At 38.5% G+C, this 13,948-nt stretch overlaps 3 protein-coding genes across 3 annotated transcripts; 1 reads left to right on the top strand and 2 right to left on the bottom strand.

Annotated features, from left to right (window-relative positions):
- Positions 1-399: 399 nt before the first annotated feature.
- LOC116010033 (putative leucine-rich repeat receptor-like protein kinase At2g19210) lies at positions 400-5,680 on the bottom strand. The gene is made up of 12 exons (XM_031249292.1): positions 5,602-5,680; positions 4,845-5,406; positions 3,704-4,191; positions 3,235-3,373; positions 3,062-3,133; positions 2,879-2,950; positions 2,659-2,774; positions 1,942-2,186; positions 1,689-1,815; positions 1,442-1,504; positions 891-1,080; positions 400-805 (listed from the first exon to the last, which is right to left on the bottom strand). Exons 1-12 carry the CDS (start codon positions 5,678-5,680, stop codon positions 400-402), a joined length of 2,559 nt encoding a protein of 852 aa, XP_031105152.1.
- A 1,471-nt stretch (positions 5,681-7,151) lies between these two features.
- Positions 7,152-8,606, bottom strand: LOC116011475. The gene has a single exon (XM_031251054.1). It carries the CDS (start codon positions 8,215-8,217, stop codon positions 7,324-7,326), a length of 894 nt encoding a protein of 297 aa, XP_031106914.1. The 5' UTR covers positions 8,218-8,606; the 3' UTR covers positions 7,152-7,323.
- Positions 8,607-9,526: 920 nt separating this feature from the next.
- Positions 9,527-13,428, top strand: LOC116006072 (mediator of RNA polymerase II transcription subunit 6). The gene is made up of 5 exons (XM_031246337.1): positions 9,527-10,059; positions 10,439-10,613; positions 11,716-11,785; positions 12,495-12,604; positions 13,006-13,428. The coding sequence occupies exons 1-5, from the start codon at positions 9,800-9,802 to the stop codon at positions 13,153-13,155; spliced, it is 765 nt and encodes a 254-aa protein (XP_031102197.1). The 5' UTR covers positions 9,527-9,799; the 3' UTR covers positions 13,156-13,428.
- Positions 13,429-13,948: the final 520 nt, after the last annotated feature.

Genomic DNA, 13,948 nt, shown 5'->3' with positions numbered 1-13,948 from the left:
ATTCTATTATGGTCTTATGATTCTTTCACTTTGCTGTTGAAATGGGCACGTGTAAAATTCTGCATCTTTATATGTTGATGGGGAGTCTCATCCAAAAGTTAGAGATAGATTGTGTCCGTGCAAAGTGGTAGCTAGCTAGAAATTTTGATAAGGCTGGACTCTTCTTTTTATAACCAGAGATATATAATATATAATATGAAGATTTTATTCCATAAATTTGGTGCTATTTGGGTGAAATTAAATTAAACCACCTTGTGATTCTAGTTGAAAGGAATTACAAACCGATTCAAACCAATTATAATCATGTCAATTAAGTCATTGTACAAACACTCACAAATATTCAAACACGAGTTTATTCCACATTTGATAATTCGACTATAAGTACATGCAGATAGCTATCTAACATGCACTAGGATATAAATCACTTTCCACATTAAGAGGCATTGAGTCCTTTCCTTCTACCGTCGATTGGTCGCCACGGTTATTTGTAGTGATCTCCATTAAACACATATTTAGCTCAGATGCCACTGAAGCCATGGTTGGCCTATTTGCTGAATCATGTTCTACGCACGCCATTCCTAATTCAACCACTTTCCATGCTGAATTAATATCGAAGTTTTCGACTAACCTCGGATCCACAATACTTGCAATATCTCCATTGTCTTCCAACATTGTAGTAACCCACTTAACCACATAGATATTGTCGCTTTCTCCTAGTGGATTTCTACCTGTTATGATCTCCAAAAGCACAACTCCGAAACTATACACGTCACTCTTCTCCGTTAACCTATTCGTCGTGTAGTACCTATAAATTGAAACACATTACAAAATTCAATTACATCTTGAAGACTATTCATTAATGCCGCGTGTGAAATAAGAGTGTCACGTACTCGGGATCGAGGTACCCAGGAGTGCCTGCAACAATGGTTGTTACGTGACTTCCACCTTCCGCGGGAAAAACCCTAGACAAGCCCAAATCGGATAGTTTGGCTTGGAATGTGTCATCTAGTAAAATGTTTGTGGTTTTGATATCCCTATGCACAATCGGTGGCTTGCAACCATGATGTAGGTATTCCAACCCTACAATATACATACAATTCAAGGCATATATCTCATGCACAAATAAATATATACACAACTAGAGAACTAGCTAGAAATTAAAGTTTTGACTATCCAAAATCTAGGGTTTTGATAAAAGATAACTTTGGGTTGTTAATTTTAACTACCCGTTTAAAATGGTAAAAAATGATTTTTCTGACCAACCTTCTAATAATTAAAATATATGTTTTGTCTTAATTAAAAATCTAAACTCATAGTTATATATATATATATATGCTGAATGAGGTTTATGTATTGTATATGCTAATATGCTTAATACCAACCACTTTAACCACAAAGTCACTATTTCTGATGACTATGGAGATTGGTGAAGTTTGTATACCTTCTGCTGCATCCGATGCAATTCTAATGCGGTCTTCCCATGTCAAAATATGTGGGGTTTTACCTGCATTGCAGAGATTAACAAATTCAAATTTTGATCCAAAAAAATTGAAAATTTCGATAATCTCTACTGTCAATTATATATGAGTAGTGAATTTTAGCTAGCTAGCCAAGTAGCCATGCATGCATGTATGTATTTATGGATCAGATCAGAGGAATAGTTACTTTTCATGTATATGTATGTATACCTGACAAATGTCTGTCTAAGCTTCCATTGGCCATGTACTCATAAACGATTCCTAGATTGGTTCCCTCAATGCAATACCCAACAAGGGAGGTGAGGTTTTTGTGATGAACATTCATTAGAAGACTGGCCTGCAGCGCAATTCATACAACATTATTAAATGTTCTAAGTCCTAACTCCTAACTAGTAAAGGGTCAAATTAAAAAGAGAATCTTATCAACGGTTTAAACTAAGAAAATCAGCTTATTGATACTCACCTCAGCCTGAAATTCTTTGTAACCCTGAACAGAAGATGGAGACAACATTTTAACAGCCACTCGAGAATCTTCTGTGAAGCCGAGATAAACCGTACCAAACCCTCCTTTCCCAATGACTGTCTCGAAATTATTTGTCATTTGGAGGATTTCAGAATATGTAAACTGCCGGTTTCTCAATTCTATCTTCACAGCCGCATCACCACTTGCCGGAACTGTCGCACTTCCATTCCCAACCTTCCTGTGCCCTGAGTCAATCATATGACCAAGTTTTAAATTAAAAATTTAGTCTATTCTAATAAAAGTAGTTGAAACCTATTTTATTATAGTTTGATTTCTTGTCAGAAATAGATTTTATCATCACTTAAAGATTTAAAAGTTTCAACCACCACTAATAGTGGTCGAAAGGTCAGGCTATTGACTTTGTAACATGTTACAAGTTTGACTGACTTTTAGTGTGGACTGTGGACGTATAGTCTATTGATTTTTTGATTCTGTCTACGTCCTCCAATAGTGATGGAAAATTTCTCCTTACCAGAAAAAGAATCTTATGGTTCTATTATACCATACCTTTTTGCTTGCTTCGTCTTTTCATGATCAACAAGGTTGATATTAGTACAAGCAGAAGAAAAGAAAATGCAGCCACAGGAACAACGAACTTGTGTTTCTTCTTCTCCTTATTGCCGTCGCCATTATTATTATTGCATGGACCGGACTGACAAACACTTATATCTTTGCCGTCACTTTGATCAAAGCTCAACAACAGTGAACCGGTGTTGGCCTTGGCTATGAGATCAGGCGGGACCGGACCGGTGAAATTGTTCCCCTTCAAGTTTCTGGAGAATATAATGAATGAAGTACAGTCATGTAAATTAAACTGCATAGTTAAACGCAATTCATTACGCTTCATATATTCATATCAAAGTGATAGATGACTTACAGCACTCTCAGGGAGGGTAATTGTGCAAGAAAACCAGGTATCTTCCCTGTCAAATCATTGTTCGACAAATCCCTGAATGAAAATCCAGTAAAAAATCATTAAAAATCGAAAAATAAACATGGGTGGAAGCCTTGAAGTGGTCGGTAAACGCGAGATTTGATTAACAGTTAGCTTCGAGCTTACAGAAGTTGTAACGAGGAAAGACTGGACATGTAGGGAGATATCTCCCCTGTCAACCCACTCGAGGCCAGGTTCCTGCAGATTAAGCATCAAAGTTGTTAAATAAATAACTGTGAACATATATGATATATATATCTGCACGTACTATAGAATTTCCCAGAAAATTAAAGGCTTACAAGGATATTATCCTGGGAGAATTGTTGCCATCATAGCTGCAGTTGAGACCGATCCATGAGTATTCTTGGGGATAGCATGGATCTCCTTGCCAGTTTTTCGTCACTCCATAGGTCGATTTTACGTACCTTATAGCAGTCACTGATATTGAAATACATGTTTCGCATCAACTAAAAGGGTAACAGCGTGTTTCGTGTCAACTAAAAGGTAAATCAATAGTGTTGTGTTGTACTGCCCATTTGGAACAATCTAGCTAAATTTGTCATGTTATTAGACCTGGTAATTAGCTGAAGTGGTCTATTAACCTTTTCAATTTGTCTCCATCAGCTATGGACAATTAAACATAACTTCTTGTTTGAGTCAGTGAGCTATCAACAACCTAAATTAGTTTAATAAGACCTCAGGTCCTCAAGTACTGATTGCGGATTTTCTCGTTACGATTAAAGATATATATGTGGCTAGCTAGCTTACCATCTTGGTCAGCTGTTTGATTGAGCAAAATATATGTCACTTTGTAAACCTCAACTGCGTTGATGATCGGCGGGAGAGTAGAATTCCCGGTTCTGTTCAAAACAACGTTGTACCTGAAGGATTGATTCTCAGGTTTGTCGCTGAAAATAGTGCCGGGTCGTAGGTACCTGGGACTGTAATTCCCGAACCAGAGATTACCGTTGAGATAAATGTTGAGTTGTCTGGTCTGGTTTTTGGGCAGCTGTTGAAGTTCTGCAAAGTGCATGTACATGTAAAACTCATCGTCAAAGCTGTCTGGTTTCCAGTAGAACGCCAGCTGACTGCTGTTGTTGCTTTCTACTATCTCCCCCGCCGTCTTCATCACTTTCTCCGGCACTATCAAGGGATCAAATCCGTCGTATTGGATTTTTGCAGAGGGATTGTTTAGTATCCTCATTCCATCAAAGGTAAATGGCTTCCATATCCGATCCCATCTGTCGTCTTTATACCTACATACGGTGTTCATTCCGTTAATTCTGGTAATAATTCAACTTAATTACACGTGGCAAAAATCGGCCGCGGCCTAGGCATTAAGGCTGTGAATTGCTGCTTAGGTGGCCCACCACCTAGGGCCTAACTCGGCGGACTAGGTCGAGTTAGCGGTTGACTTGATCGAATTTAGTCGAGTTAACTCGTCCAACTCGACGGCTAAGAATGCAACTGCACAATATAAAGTGGGCGAGATACACAACAAATTGAGACTAAATGCACAACAAAATGAGTACGAATGCACAACCAACCGAAAATGTATTGCATATAATTAATCACAACCATTGAATTGTTTAAATCAAAGGATCATATAAGTTCATAGGGTCCTCACCTAACTATAGGTCCTCATTTGATTCTTAATCTATATATATGACATACACCCACACAACACTATTTCTTTGTTTTTTTAGCTCGCCCGACTAGGCACGGCTTAGGAACCTAAGCGCTAAGTGCTAGTCTACCATGTTAACCCTGCAACCAAGCTTAATAATCTAAAATTTTATTCTGTGAGTTAACCTTGTTTTTAAGAATTGTTAACTGTCTATCTTAACGTTTAAACTGATAGTTGGATTGCATATTAATGTATATATATTATATGCTCAAACACGTGTACCTGATAGATTGATTGGATGTGGAGCCAAGATCAATGCGGCCGTAAAGTTGCAGCGATCCATTTACCGCCGGGTACATAGCGAAAAGCCCATCCTCGTTCAGCAGCCTTAGCTCCAGCGCAGAAATGAACGGCGTTCCGGCGCCGGTGTTTACAAGACACACGTGCAGAAAATCCGACGACAGCACGTGGATCATCTCCGTGGTGTGCGGGGTTGATGCATCGTCCAGAGTGATGGTTTTCCAGTGATCGGCTCCGAGGTGGAGGTCAAACGTCGGAACCTGGTTTTGGCCGTCGTAGTTTCCGTAGAAAAACCTCGCCCTGATTAGGTATTTGGTTCGGAATTTCGACTTGGGAGGTCGGACGGTGTAGCAGTTTCTTGGTCCTTCCGGAAAGCTTCTGACGGTGAGGAACTGGCGAATGAGATCGGCGGTGACGTACGTGGAGGATATGTTGTTGAGGGTGCCAGAGTCGGCGAAGCCGGCGTCGGAGACGTAACGGATTCCGGTGATCGGATCAGTGTAATTGGAGCCTTCCGGGAGTCCACAGTCGATGCTTACAAAACCTGGACAGATAAGAAAATTGAAACATGTGTTTTATCTTAACTAAAAATCTAGACTAATATACACTAGATTCGAATTAACCGTATATTTTATCCCAAAAAGTCTAAATTGATAGCTGGATAGGCATTTATGTTTATATTATGAGTATATATATATATGTGTGTGTGTGTGTGTAGGAAATGGAGTGACAAACAAACCTAATTGATCATCTTGGGCGTGGACAAGGACAGCAAGAGCAGCTAGGAGCGCCGTAAACAGGAGTATTATTTTCAACATCATTGGAAATCGAAGTCGTCAATTTTAAGAATTGAATCTTGGTTAAATGCATATATATAGAGTGGAGAATGGTGTTTTTTCTTTGTGATCTGGCCGGCCTATATATACTTAAATGTTCTTCAAAGGAGTGGTGTACATGAACTTGCACGAACTAATATAAATATTTGTATTTTATTAGTGCTTCGTATAAGACAAAAGATAACTAATAATGTTTTGACATGGATAGCTGGGTATGCATGTGAAGTGTAATTATCTTATGAAGTCACGAGTTTAAATTTTGTCAATATTTTTTTAGTTAAAAAGTTCATAATGTGATTTACTTGTATGATTTATAGGTTATTACATATACATAATTGAGTATTAGTACAGTATACATTCTCAAATAGTGATTGCACTTTTTTTTGTCACTTAAAAAGAAAGAAAGAAGTAACCTGCGAGACATGCATCTCATTATATTAAATTTTTATTTACAAATTACAACCTGGTACAATATAATAAGAAGTTTTTTATTAGACTATAATATAGAATATTTGAGATTAATATACATGACAACCATAGTCAACTTGTGGAAATTATGAGGAAACTAAAAGAAATACTTATCTTGCAGCATTGTCCAATAGCGCCAGTAGTTATGATAAAACAACAACAAATATTATATTTGAGAACGAATATTGGTACTAGGATAATCGCCGGTCGGCAAAAGTTTACCTGGCCGGAACATTATTCCATATGTTATGGTATTATATATAAAACCACCATGATAATTAAACAATTCAAACATTAACTCCCTCGTACAATAATGTCAAAGTCAACAATTATTTTAACATTAAGATATCAATGCACTCATCACCTAGTGAGCATCAGCAAGAATTAAACTCATGATCTCTAATATCAAAATCATATTTTACTTACTCAACCTGTCATTTCATGGTCTCTTTCCTTGTTATGAGCGATAGTCAAAATACTAGTTGGTATACAATGATAGGTGTATTTGTACAAGCAAGACCGGGTAGCCGTTCTAGTACATATATGGAAAAAGGTTTTTATTAATAAATGATCGGATATAGTAACAGCGGGTCGGAAGCATCAGCCAAAAGTCCTCTTCGTACAATAAATGCGAGTATTTATATGGTAGGTGGAAGGAAACATGTTCCGTGTGCTCGGCATGCTAGGCACGTGGAAGTCATGCATCAAGATACCTGACACCATGTTATAACCGTACACGCGATGTGAGATCTTTATAGGGAAGGGAAAGGAAGTAGAAAAAGTCCAAGGCCTCGTGTTCGGATTGACCTTGAGCCCAAGGATGCGAAGTGGGGTTATAACATGTAGGGGTCCAGCGTGGTCAACGGAGACGTTAGGTCGGGAAGGTCATAAGGTCGGCAAGTCCGATCCGGCTATTCCTTGCCGTCTGGCCGTATGTATAGGTCTAAGGAATATTTCCTTATATTGATTGTGACAGTGAATGATATGTGATAAAATTATCAAGTTTTGTCTATAAATTTAAATTTTTAAAGAATATATACATGATTTACAAATTGAGAAGAATTCGGAGGCTTATGTTCATAAAAACCGGCGGTCGCCGGAAAATTGTAGGGATCACAATTTTCCGATGATCTCCCTCCCTATCTCCCTCGATCAGCTCACTCAAGCTTCCACGCATACAAGAAAAGGCAAAACGGCGTGGCGGAGGCGTGGCTCTGCGTGGAGTAATACCTGCTATCCGTGCTGCACTCGCTGTCGCCGCCGACGCTGCCGCTCTCCTCGAAGTCACTCTCCCCGTCCGTCGCCCCCTCCGGCTTGAATATAAACAGCCCGTGATCCGTCCCGCCCGGCAGACAAAACAGCCAATTATGCACGTCCCAGTAAACCTGAACCGGCAATTTGTTAACCAGCACGGTCTGATTCCCCCGGAACTTCCACTGCAAATTCTTGACGTGAATCAGCACAATCCCGTCGATGCTAATCCACATCTCCGGCTCCTTTAGCCCCGTCGTCGAGCTCTCCACCACGATCTCGCTCTCCTTCATTCTATGGTCCAATTTCGCGCGCGTGGAGAAACTTTTCTTCCCGGACACGTGTTCTTTTTTATAAAACTGAACCGCTTCCACTAAAGCCGGGCGCGCTTTGGTCCGTTTGAACGCTTTTTTCTTGTAGTCTCCTAACAGCATAACCACCTCCTCCTCCGACACCAGCGCCACGTAGAAATCGCCGCCCGGCTCGGGGCTGCCGGAGAATTTCGCCGACCGGAGATCCCAGTACGTCTCCAGCTGGTTCCCGTCCACCTCGAACGTCTTGTACCCCTTCTTCGCCCAGAAATGCCAAGGTTTTAGGTCGATTTTGCAGGTCGCGTGGTCGTCACTCTCCACGCTGTCCACCGTTATGCTCAGGCTGTGGTTCATCATGTTCTTGCTCCATATCACCGTTACGTTCCGCCAATAACCGCCTATGTGCGTTTGGTACACGCACGTCACGCTGCTCTGAGGGTTTTTGCTCGTAATCGCATCGTCTCCGCCGCCTAATTTACTATCCGCCATTTTTATGGATCTTCAAGGTTTCCCCCTTTTCATCAACATTCTAATAACACGCATATATGAACCAAACATGGACGAATTGAAACAGAACCGATCGACGCCACAGATTCCTTTGTACGTTTCCTCGGAATGAAGAAGCTAGGGTTGATGCAAGCAAGCCCGGAATGAATGAAATGAAGAACTTTGGATTGGGAGACTGGAAAATTGAAAATGGTATGGGGAAATGTTGAGGATGAAGAAATTTTCCAGCAAAAGAGATTTTGACAGAATTATTTGGTGAAAAAGATGCAAGTTTAGGCACCAAAGTTTTGTTTTGTGGAGGAAAATGGTGAGGCTAGAGAGTGGGTGTGGGGAAGGAGGAGGTTCCGGAAAGGAGAAGATCAGAGGCCAATTCAAATTTCCACCGGTCTCATCAATTCTAAATATTGCTAACGCCATATAATCATGTAATACATACTCCGGTTTAGAGGACAAGTAAATGCTATCCTACAATATTTAGTGATCATGGTTTACTTGTTAGGATAGATGATGTTAATAATTATGTGTAATGTCACACATTTGTAATTTTGTATTTGGCTCGCCGAGATAAGGTAGACTTCTCTAATTAATGTAAAAGTTGATATTGGTGGGCAACCCATTTAAGTTGATTAATATGTACGGTTGACTTAATAATCGTAAGATTTTAAGTTTGATTTATGGTGAAAATCTCGATCTATTGGCCTTATTGGTTTGAGTCTATTAATTATAGATAATTTACATTGGTTTACTTATTGTGTTCCTTTGACGACTAGGGTCAGGATGTTCATTTGCTAGTTAGGAGCCTAGGGTCATAAAACTGAGTTTACTTCGTACACGCCCTCAAGTTTGAATCCTTTAGCTATGAGCATTCTATGTTGGTTTATCTCTTTGTGTTCTTCTATTGGCTAGGATCAATATGCTCTCTTAATAGTTAGGGCCACAAGACAATGCTTATTCCGTACACACCCTTCGGTTTGAACCAGTTAGTTATGTGCAACCTATGCTAGTCCGGCTAGTGTCAAAGTATTCCTTTAACATTTAGGGTCAAAGTATTCCTTTAAATAGTGACTACAATTTTTTTTTATCATCCAAAAAATATGATGTTTGATAACTTTGCGAGTTGTGACAATAAAATTTCATCATTTCAAACAAAATAAAAATATAGAGCCCAAAAGATCAATAATCGAGCCCAATTATCTGCTTCCGATATCCCAACAAGAGGCCCAATTTATTTATTTTTTAAAAAAAATTTGTATTCGAGTTTTATTAAAGATATAGAATAGAAAAACCTTAACGCACGGCCTTCGTCTCCTCGTTGGCAACAGTATCAGATCTGCAGCCATAGCATAAGCAGCAGAAGCTACAGACACAAAGGAAAATGAAAAAGTGATTCTGTTTCAATCGCCGGGAGCTTCAGACTAACTGAGTTACCAATTATCCGGTGAATAACCGTTGAAACACCGTGGCAAGCGTTCACCGAAGAAATTAATTCCAGAGGCAATCAACAAGCACTGCTGAAATTCACTCCAACCGCTACAACCTCGGTTAAAGGAAACGCGTATCTACAATGGCGAATACGCCGATGGTTCCGCCTAACGCGGCGATGGGGAATCCAAATTTAGATGGAGGCGTACCGGCGCCGCCGCAGCCGCCTGGGACGGATATGACCGGGATATGCTTTAGGGATCAGCTGTGGCTGAACACCTACCCTCTGGATAGGAACTTGGTGTTCGATTACTTCGCTCTTTCTCCTTTTTATGATTGGACCTGCAATAATGAACAGCTCCGCATGCGCTCCATTCACCCCCTCGATCTCTCTCAGCTGACGTAAGCTCTCTCTTCCTCCACTGTCTACACAAATACAGCCATAATATTAAATTTATGCTTTAATCTATATAGAATACAGTGGATTACCGAAAAACTTCTAACTTATGAATTGTGTTATCGCATAGTTGAAGAAACTTGGAAATTGGGAATGTAGGGTTCTATGATCACTTAGCTAAATCTTTTGCTGCTACTGATGAGATCATGGCTGTAAATTCTGTAAATTACTTGAATTGCTTCCATAACTTGATTGTCTGCCAGTGGGGGTTATTACAATTGATAGTAGGAAATTCTTGTGAGTGATAATGCATATGATTTTTTACTTTGTGTTTCAAACTTTCAATATATGTATATATTTGATTTCTGCTCATTTCTACTGCAGCAAAATGACTGGCATTGAGTTCTCGCTTAGCGAAGTTATGGAGCCCCATCTTTTTGTCTTCCGCAAGCAAAAGAGGGATAGTCCTGAGAAAGTTACACCGATGCTAACGTATTATGTCTTGGATGGTTCAATTTACCAAGCTCCCCAGCTTTGCAATGTCTTTGCAGCTCGACTAGTCAGTACTTGTTCTGTCATTGCTTGATTTAGTTGGTCTAAAGCATTTAGTGAAAGTTCGTTTAGTATAAAGCACATTGGTTTGCATCAGTCTTTTACTTCCTTTCAAGTTCCAAGTAATGTTAAGTGTTGAGAGGATAATTTTTCATGCCGTGTTCCTCTCATAACAGGCAATTTTTGCTTAATACGAAACTTATTAGAAATGTTGTTAGCATAATGTTCATTCCTTCTGGCTGAAGGATTCAAATTAGAATAAAACCTTACCCCTTTTCTTGACTGGGAAGTTTATTAATTGTTGGAAATAAAAAGGATTAATTCCACTTTTGGTCCACCACTTTAAACCTGACCATTTTAGATACACAACTATTGTGGTAATGCCACTTTTAGTCCCCTCTGACAGCCAAATTGTGAAATCTCAGTATGATATGAGGTTTAAATTGTAACTTCACAGTATTCCTCATATTCCTCCAATCTCATGAAGTCCCCATCCATCTCATGAAGCCACTATAGTTGTGGAACCAAATGTGGAATTAATTCGCCTATAAATAGCATTTGATTATATTCAATGTTGCAGAAGGCGCTAGGCGCTAGGCGCTAGTCAGGTGCCCAGCGGCACCTAGGCTTCTAGTGCTAGTTGGGTGCCCAGCGGCGCCCAGGCTGCCGAGTAATTTTATATATATATATATATATATATATATATATAGAGGCAGTAGGCACTATTGTTAGACTCTTATAATCCCCCAAACTAGTCAACTACATATGTTGGACTGTTTATTTATTTATTTTTTGGTTTTAGCCATTTAGGGATTCACTATTTTTAAATTCTAAAAAAAAACACACGGCCAAGTTGGGGCTCCGAGTCAGCTGAGTTGGGTGCCTAGTTGGCTGACTAAAAGCCGCCTATGGCTGAAATCCCCTCGGCACTGATTATATTGAGATTATTGAGAGATTTGCTGATTGCAGAGCTCTATTCTATATCATAATGGTTGTATTCTGTAAGAATATAATATGCATTGATGTGAACATTAGGGGATTACTGGACACAATTTATTCACTGTTCTTCATCTTGAAACTTACTTTGTTGTGATTTTTATTTTTGCCAGGGACGGGCTTTATTTCACATATCAAAAGCTTTTACTTTTGCTGCTACGAAATTGGAAAAGATTGGATACGGTATTTTGATATTCTTTCATTTCCTTTGTTTATTCTTTATTTTTCCTTTATTGCTTTCATTTGATGCACTTGATATCATTTTGATGACCTATAGAGGAAAATACATAAAAACGTGTTTTGAAATTCTTGTGTTATTTATAACATTACAGAGTAAAGTATAGCATATTGTGTATTCACTGAGGGGTCCTAGTACCAAGTACGATAATAATGTGAACATACAATCCTGCCTGCATGTAAACTTGTTTGACATGGAGGCTTAGTTGAGTTTATTTCTCCAAGTCTTATTGTCTTAATGACTTTTGGATAAGCTTCGTAAAAAAAACGCCCTTAACTGTTCATTCATGTTTCTTTTTGCTTGGATGATAGAAGGCATTATGAACCTTTATTGCCATCAAATTGCAATCGATACATTTATTTTTAAAAAGCAAGAAAGAAGTGCCGGACAACCAACCTTTTTCTTCTTGTGCTCTTGATATTTTACCTCTTAATTTTTTTCATGTCCATAAAAGAATCATTATTCTCAAGAATCATACTTAGTAGACTTTGATATGTATAAGTTACATCGTGTTTCTAATGAGAAGCATGAATAATGATGAAAACATGAGTAATTTCAAAGAGAACACTTGGGGAAATGATGAATTTTCTCTATTTATTTGTGGTTTATTTTTTACCCTTTTGTGATATTTTCTTTATCTCTGTAACTGCACAGTTGATGCTGAAAATGAGAGCGGGCATACTGAGTCAAAGGCTCCGAAAGAGACTATTGATTTTAAGGAGCTTAAGCGAGTAGATCATATTCTTGCTTCTCTACAACGCAAGGTAACCTTAATATACTCAAAGATCCCTATCTGATTCTATGTAGGACATTATAGCCGAAAAACCATATTTATAAGATCACCATTTTGCATGATTCCTTGAAATCCTAGTTCTCTTACAGCATTTACCTATCGTTTATGAGTCAACAAGCCTTGGTATTGGATGAAACAAAAGTTAAATTACATATGATCTTAGTTGATATCTAATAAGAACTCATTCTTAAGTTTTTTTAAGTACACAAGAAAATTGGAGTTTGATCACTTTTCATTGAAATTCGGCATTACTACTTGACTGTAACCACTCCTAGGATGATGATGATTCCAAATGCTGTTGAAGCAACACTTCTAAAATGAAGCACTTCCAATGTTTCTTAGTTCTAACACTGAGTTATTCTACTTTTACAGCTTCCACCAGCTCCACCGCCGCCTCCATTTCCAGATGGTTATACTCGCCCTTCAACAGCAGAAGCATCAGAAAACCAGCCAGCGGAGGCTCAGCCGCCTCCGGTTGATCCCATCATTGATCAAGGCCCATCTAAGAGGATGAGAGTTTGAAACTGTGCATCTGTTCCCAACTTGTGTCCAGTTGCTGCAATCGGAAAGCAATCTCCATTTTGCCTTTTTCTTTCATTAGTTTTAGCCTTTGGATGTAGGTGGCACTCAGCAGCAAATCCCAACCATTTCTATCATTTAAGCTATGTTTGAAGTGAAGCATTAACCATACACAAGCAGTTAATATTTGTACATGTAAAGTGAAATTTTAGCCCATCTTAAGGGAAAAATTTTCAAATGTACTTGAAAAAATATAATCTTTAGTTCCTTGACTATCATAGTACTTGATTATTGTTTTTTTTTTAAAAATAAAATTAAGTGTATGATTTTTTAATTAGTATCAGATTTGATATTTCGGTTCAATTTTTCAGCACATATTACCAGAATTTCAACTGAGAAAAATAATGTGGTGTAATTAGAACCGTATTTTGATCCCTTTTTCCTCTTTCAAATAATGGAACTGATTAGTTATCTTTTTTTTTTTTTTTTTTTTGAATACTACTGATTCTATTACAATGCAGGATCATAACTACTTTCTCAACCTATTAAAGCACAAGAGTCAGCATTGCTGCCACTGGACTACAAGGTCCTTGGCAGTTATCTTTGTACATACTGAAACTAATTATATTGGTGTCACTTTTTCATGAGCTTACAACTCACTCTTACATTGTAATATGTGTTAATCTATGTTAAGATTATATTGGTGCCACTTTTTCATGAGCTTACAACTGACACTATTACATTGTAGTGTTCATCTATATTCTCTTAACCTCTGTTAAAACTCGAGATGATAAAC

Source organism: Ipomoea triloba, chromosome 2, assembly GCF_003576645.1.
Source record: "Ipomoea triloba cultivar NCNSP0323 chromosome 2, ASM357664v1".
NCBI classification, from domain to species: domain Eukaryota; kingdom Viridiplantae; phylum Streptophyta; class Magnoliopsida; order Solanales; family Convolvulaceae; genus Ipomoea; species Ipomoea triloba.
Note: the sequence above shows the minus strand (reverse complement) of the source record. Positions and strands in the feature narration are given on the sequence as shown.

Coding starts and splice junctions, on each gene's coding strand:
- LOC116010033 (XM_031249292.1), bottom strand. CDS start 5,680: ATGTTGAAAATAATACTCCTGTTTACGGCGCTCCTAGCTGCTCTTGCT. Junction 5,407..5,601: donor CGCCCAAGATGATCAATTAG/GTTTGTTTGTCA, acceptor TTATCTGTCCAG/GTTTTGTAAGCATCGACTGT. Junction 806..890: donor CCTGGGTACCTCGATCCCGA/GTACGTGACACT, acceptor TTCAATTTATAG/GTACTACACGACGAATAGGT.
- LOC116011475 (XM_031251054.1), bottom strand. CDS start 8,217: ATGGCGGATAGTAAATTAGGCGGCGGAGACGATGCGATTACGAGCAAA.
- LOC116006072 (XM_031246337.1), top strand. CDS start 9,800: ATGGCGAATACGCCGATGGTTCCGCCTAACGCGGCGATGGGGAATCCA. Junction 10,060..10,438: donor CTCGATCTCTCTCAGCTGAC/GTAAGCTCTCTC, acceptor TTTCTACTGCAG/CAAAATGACTGGCATTGAGT. Junction 12,605..13,005: donor TTGCTTCTCTACAACGCAAG/GTAACCTTAATA, acceptor CTACTTTTACAG/CTTCCACCAGCTCCACCGCC.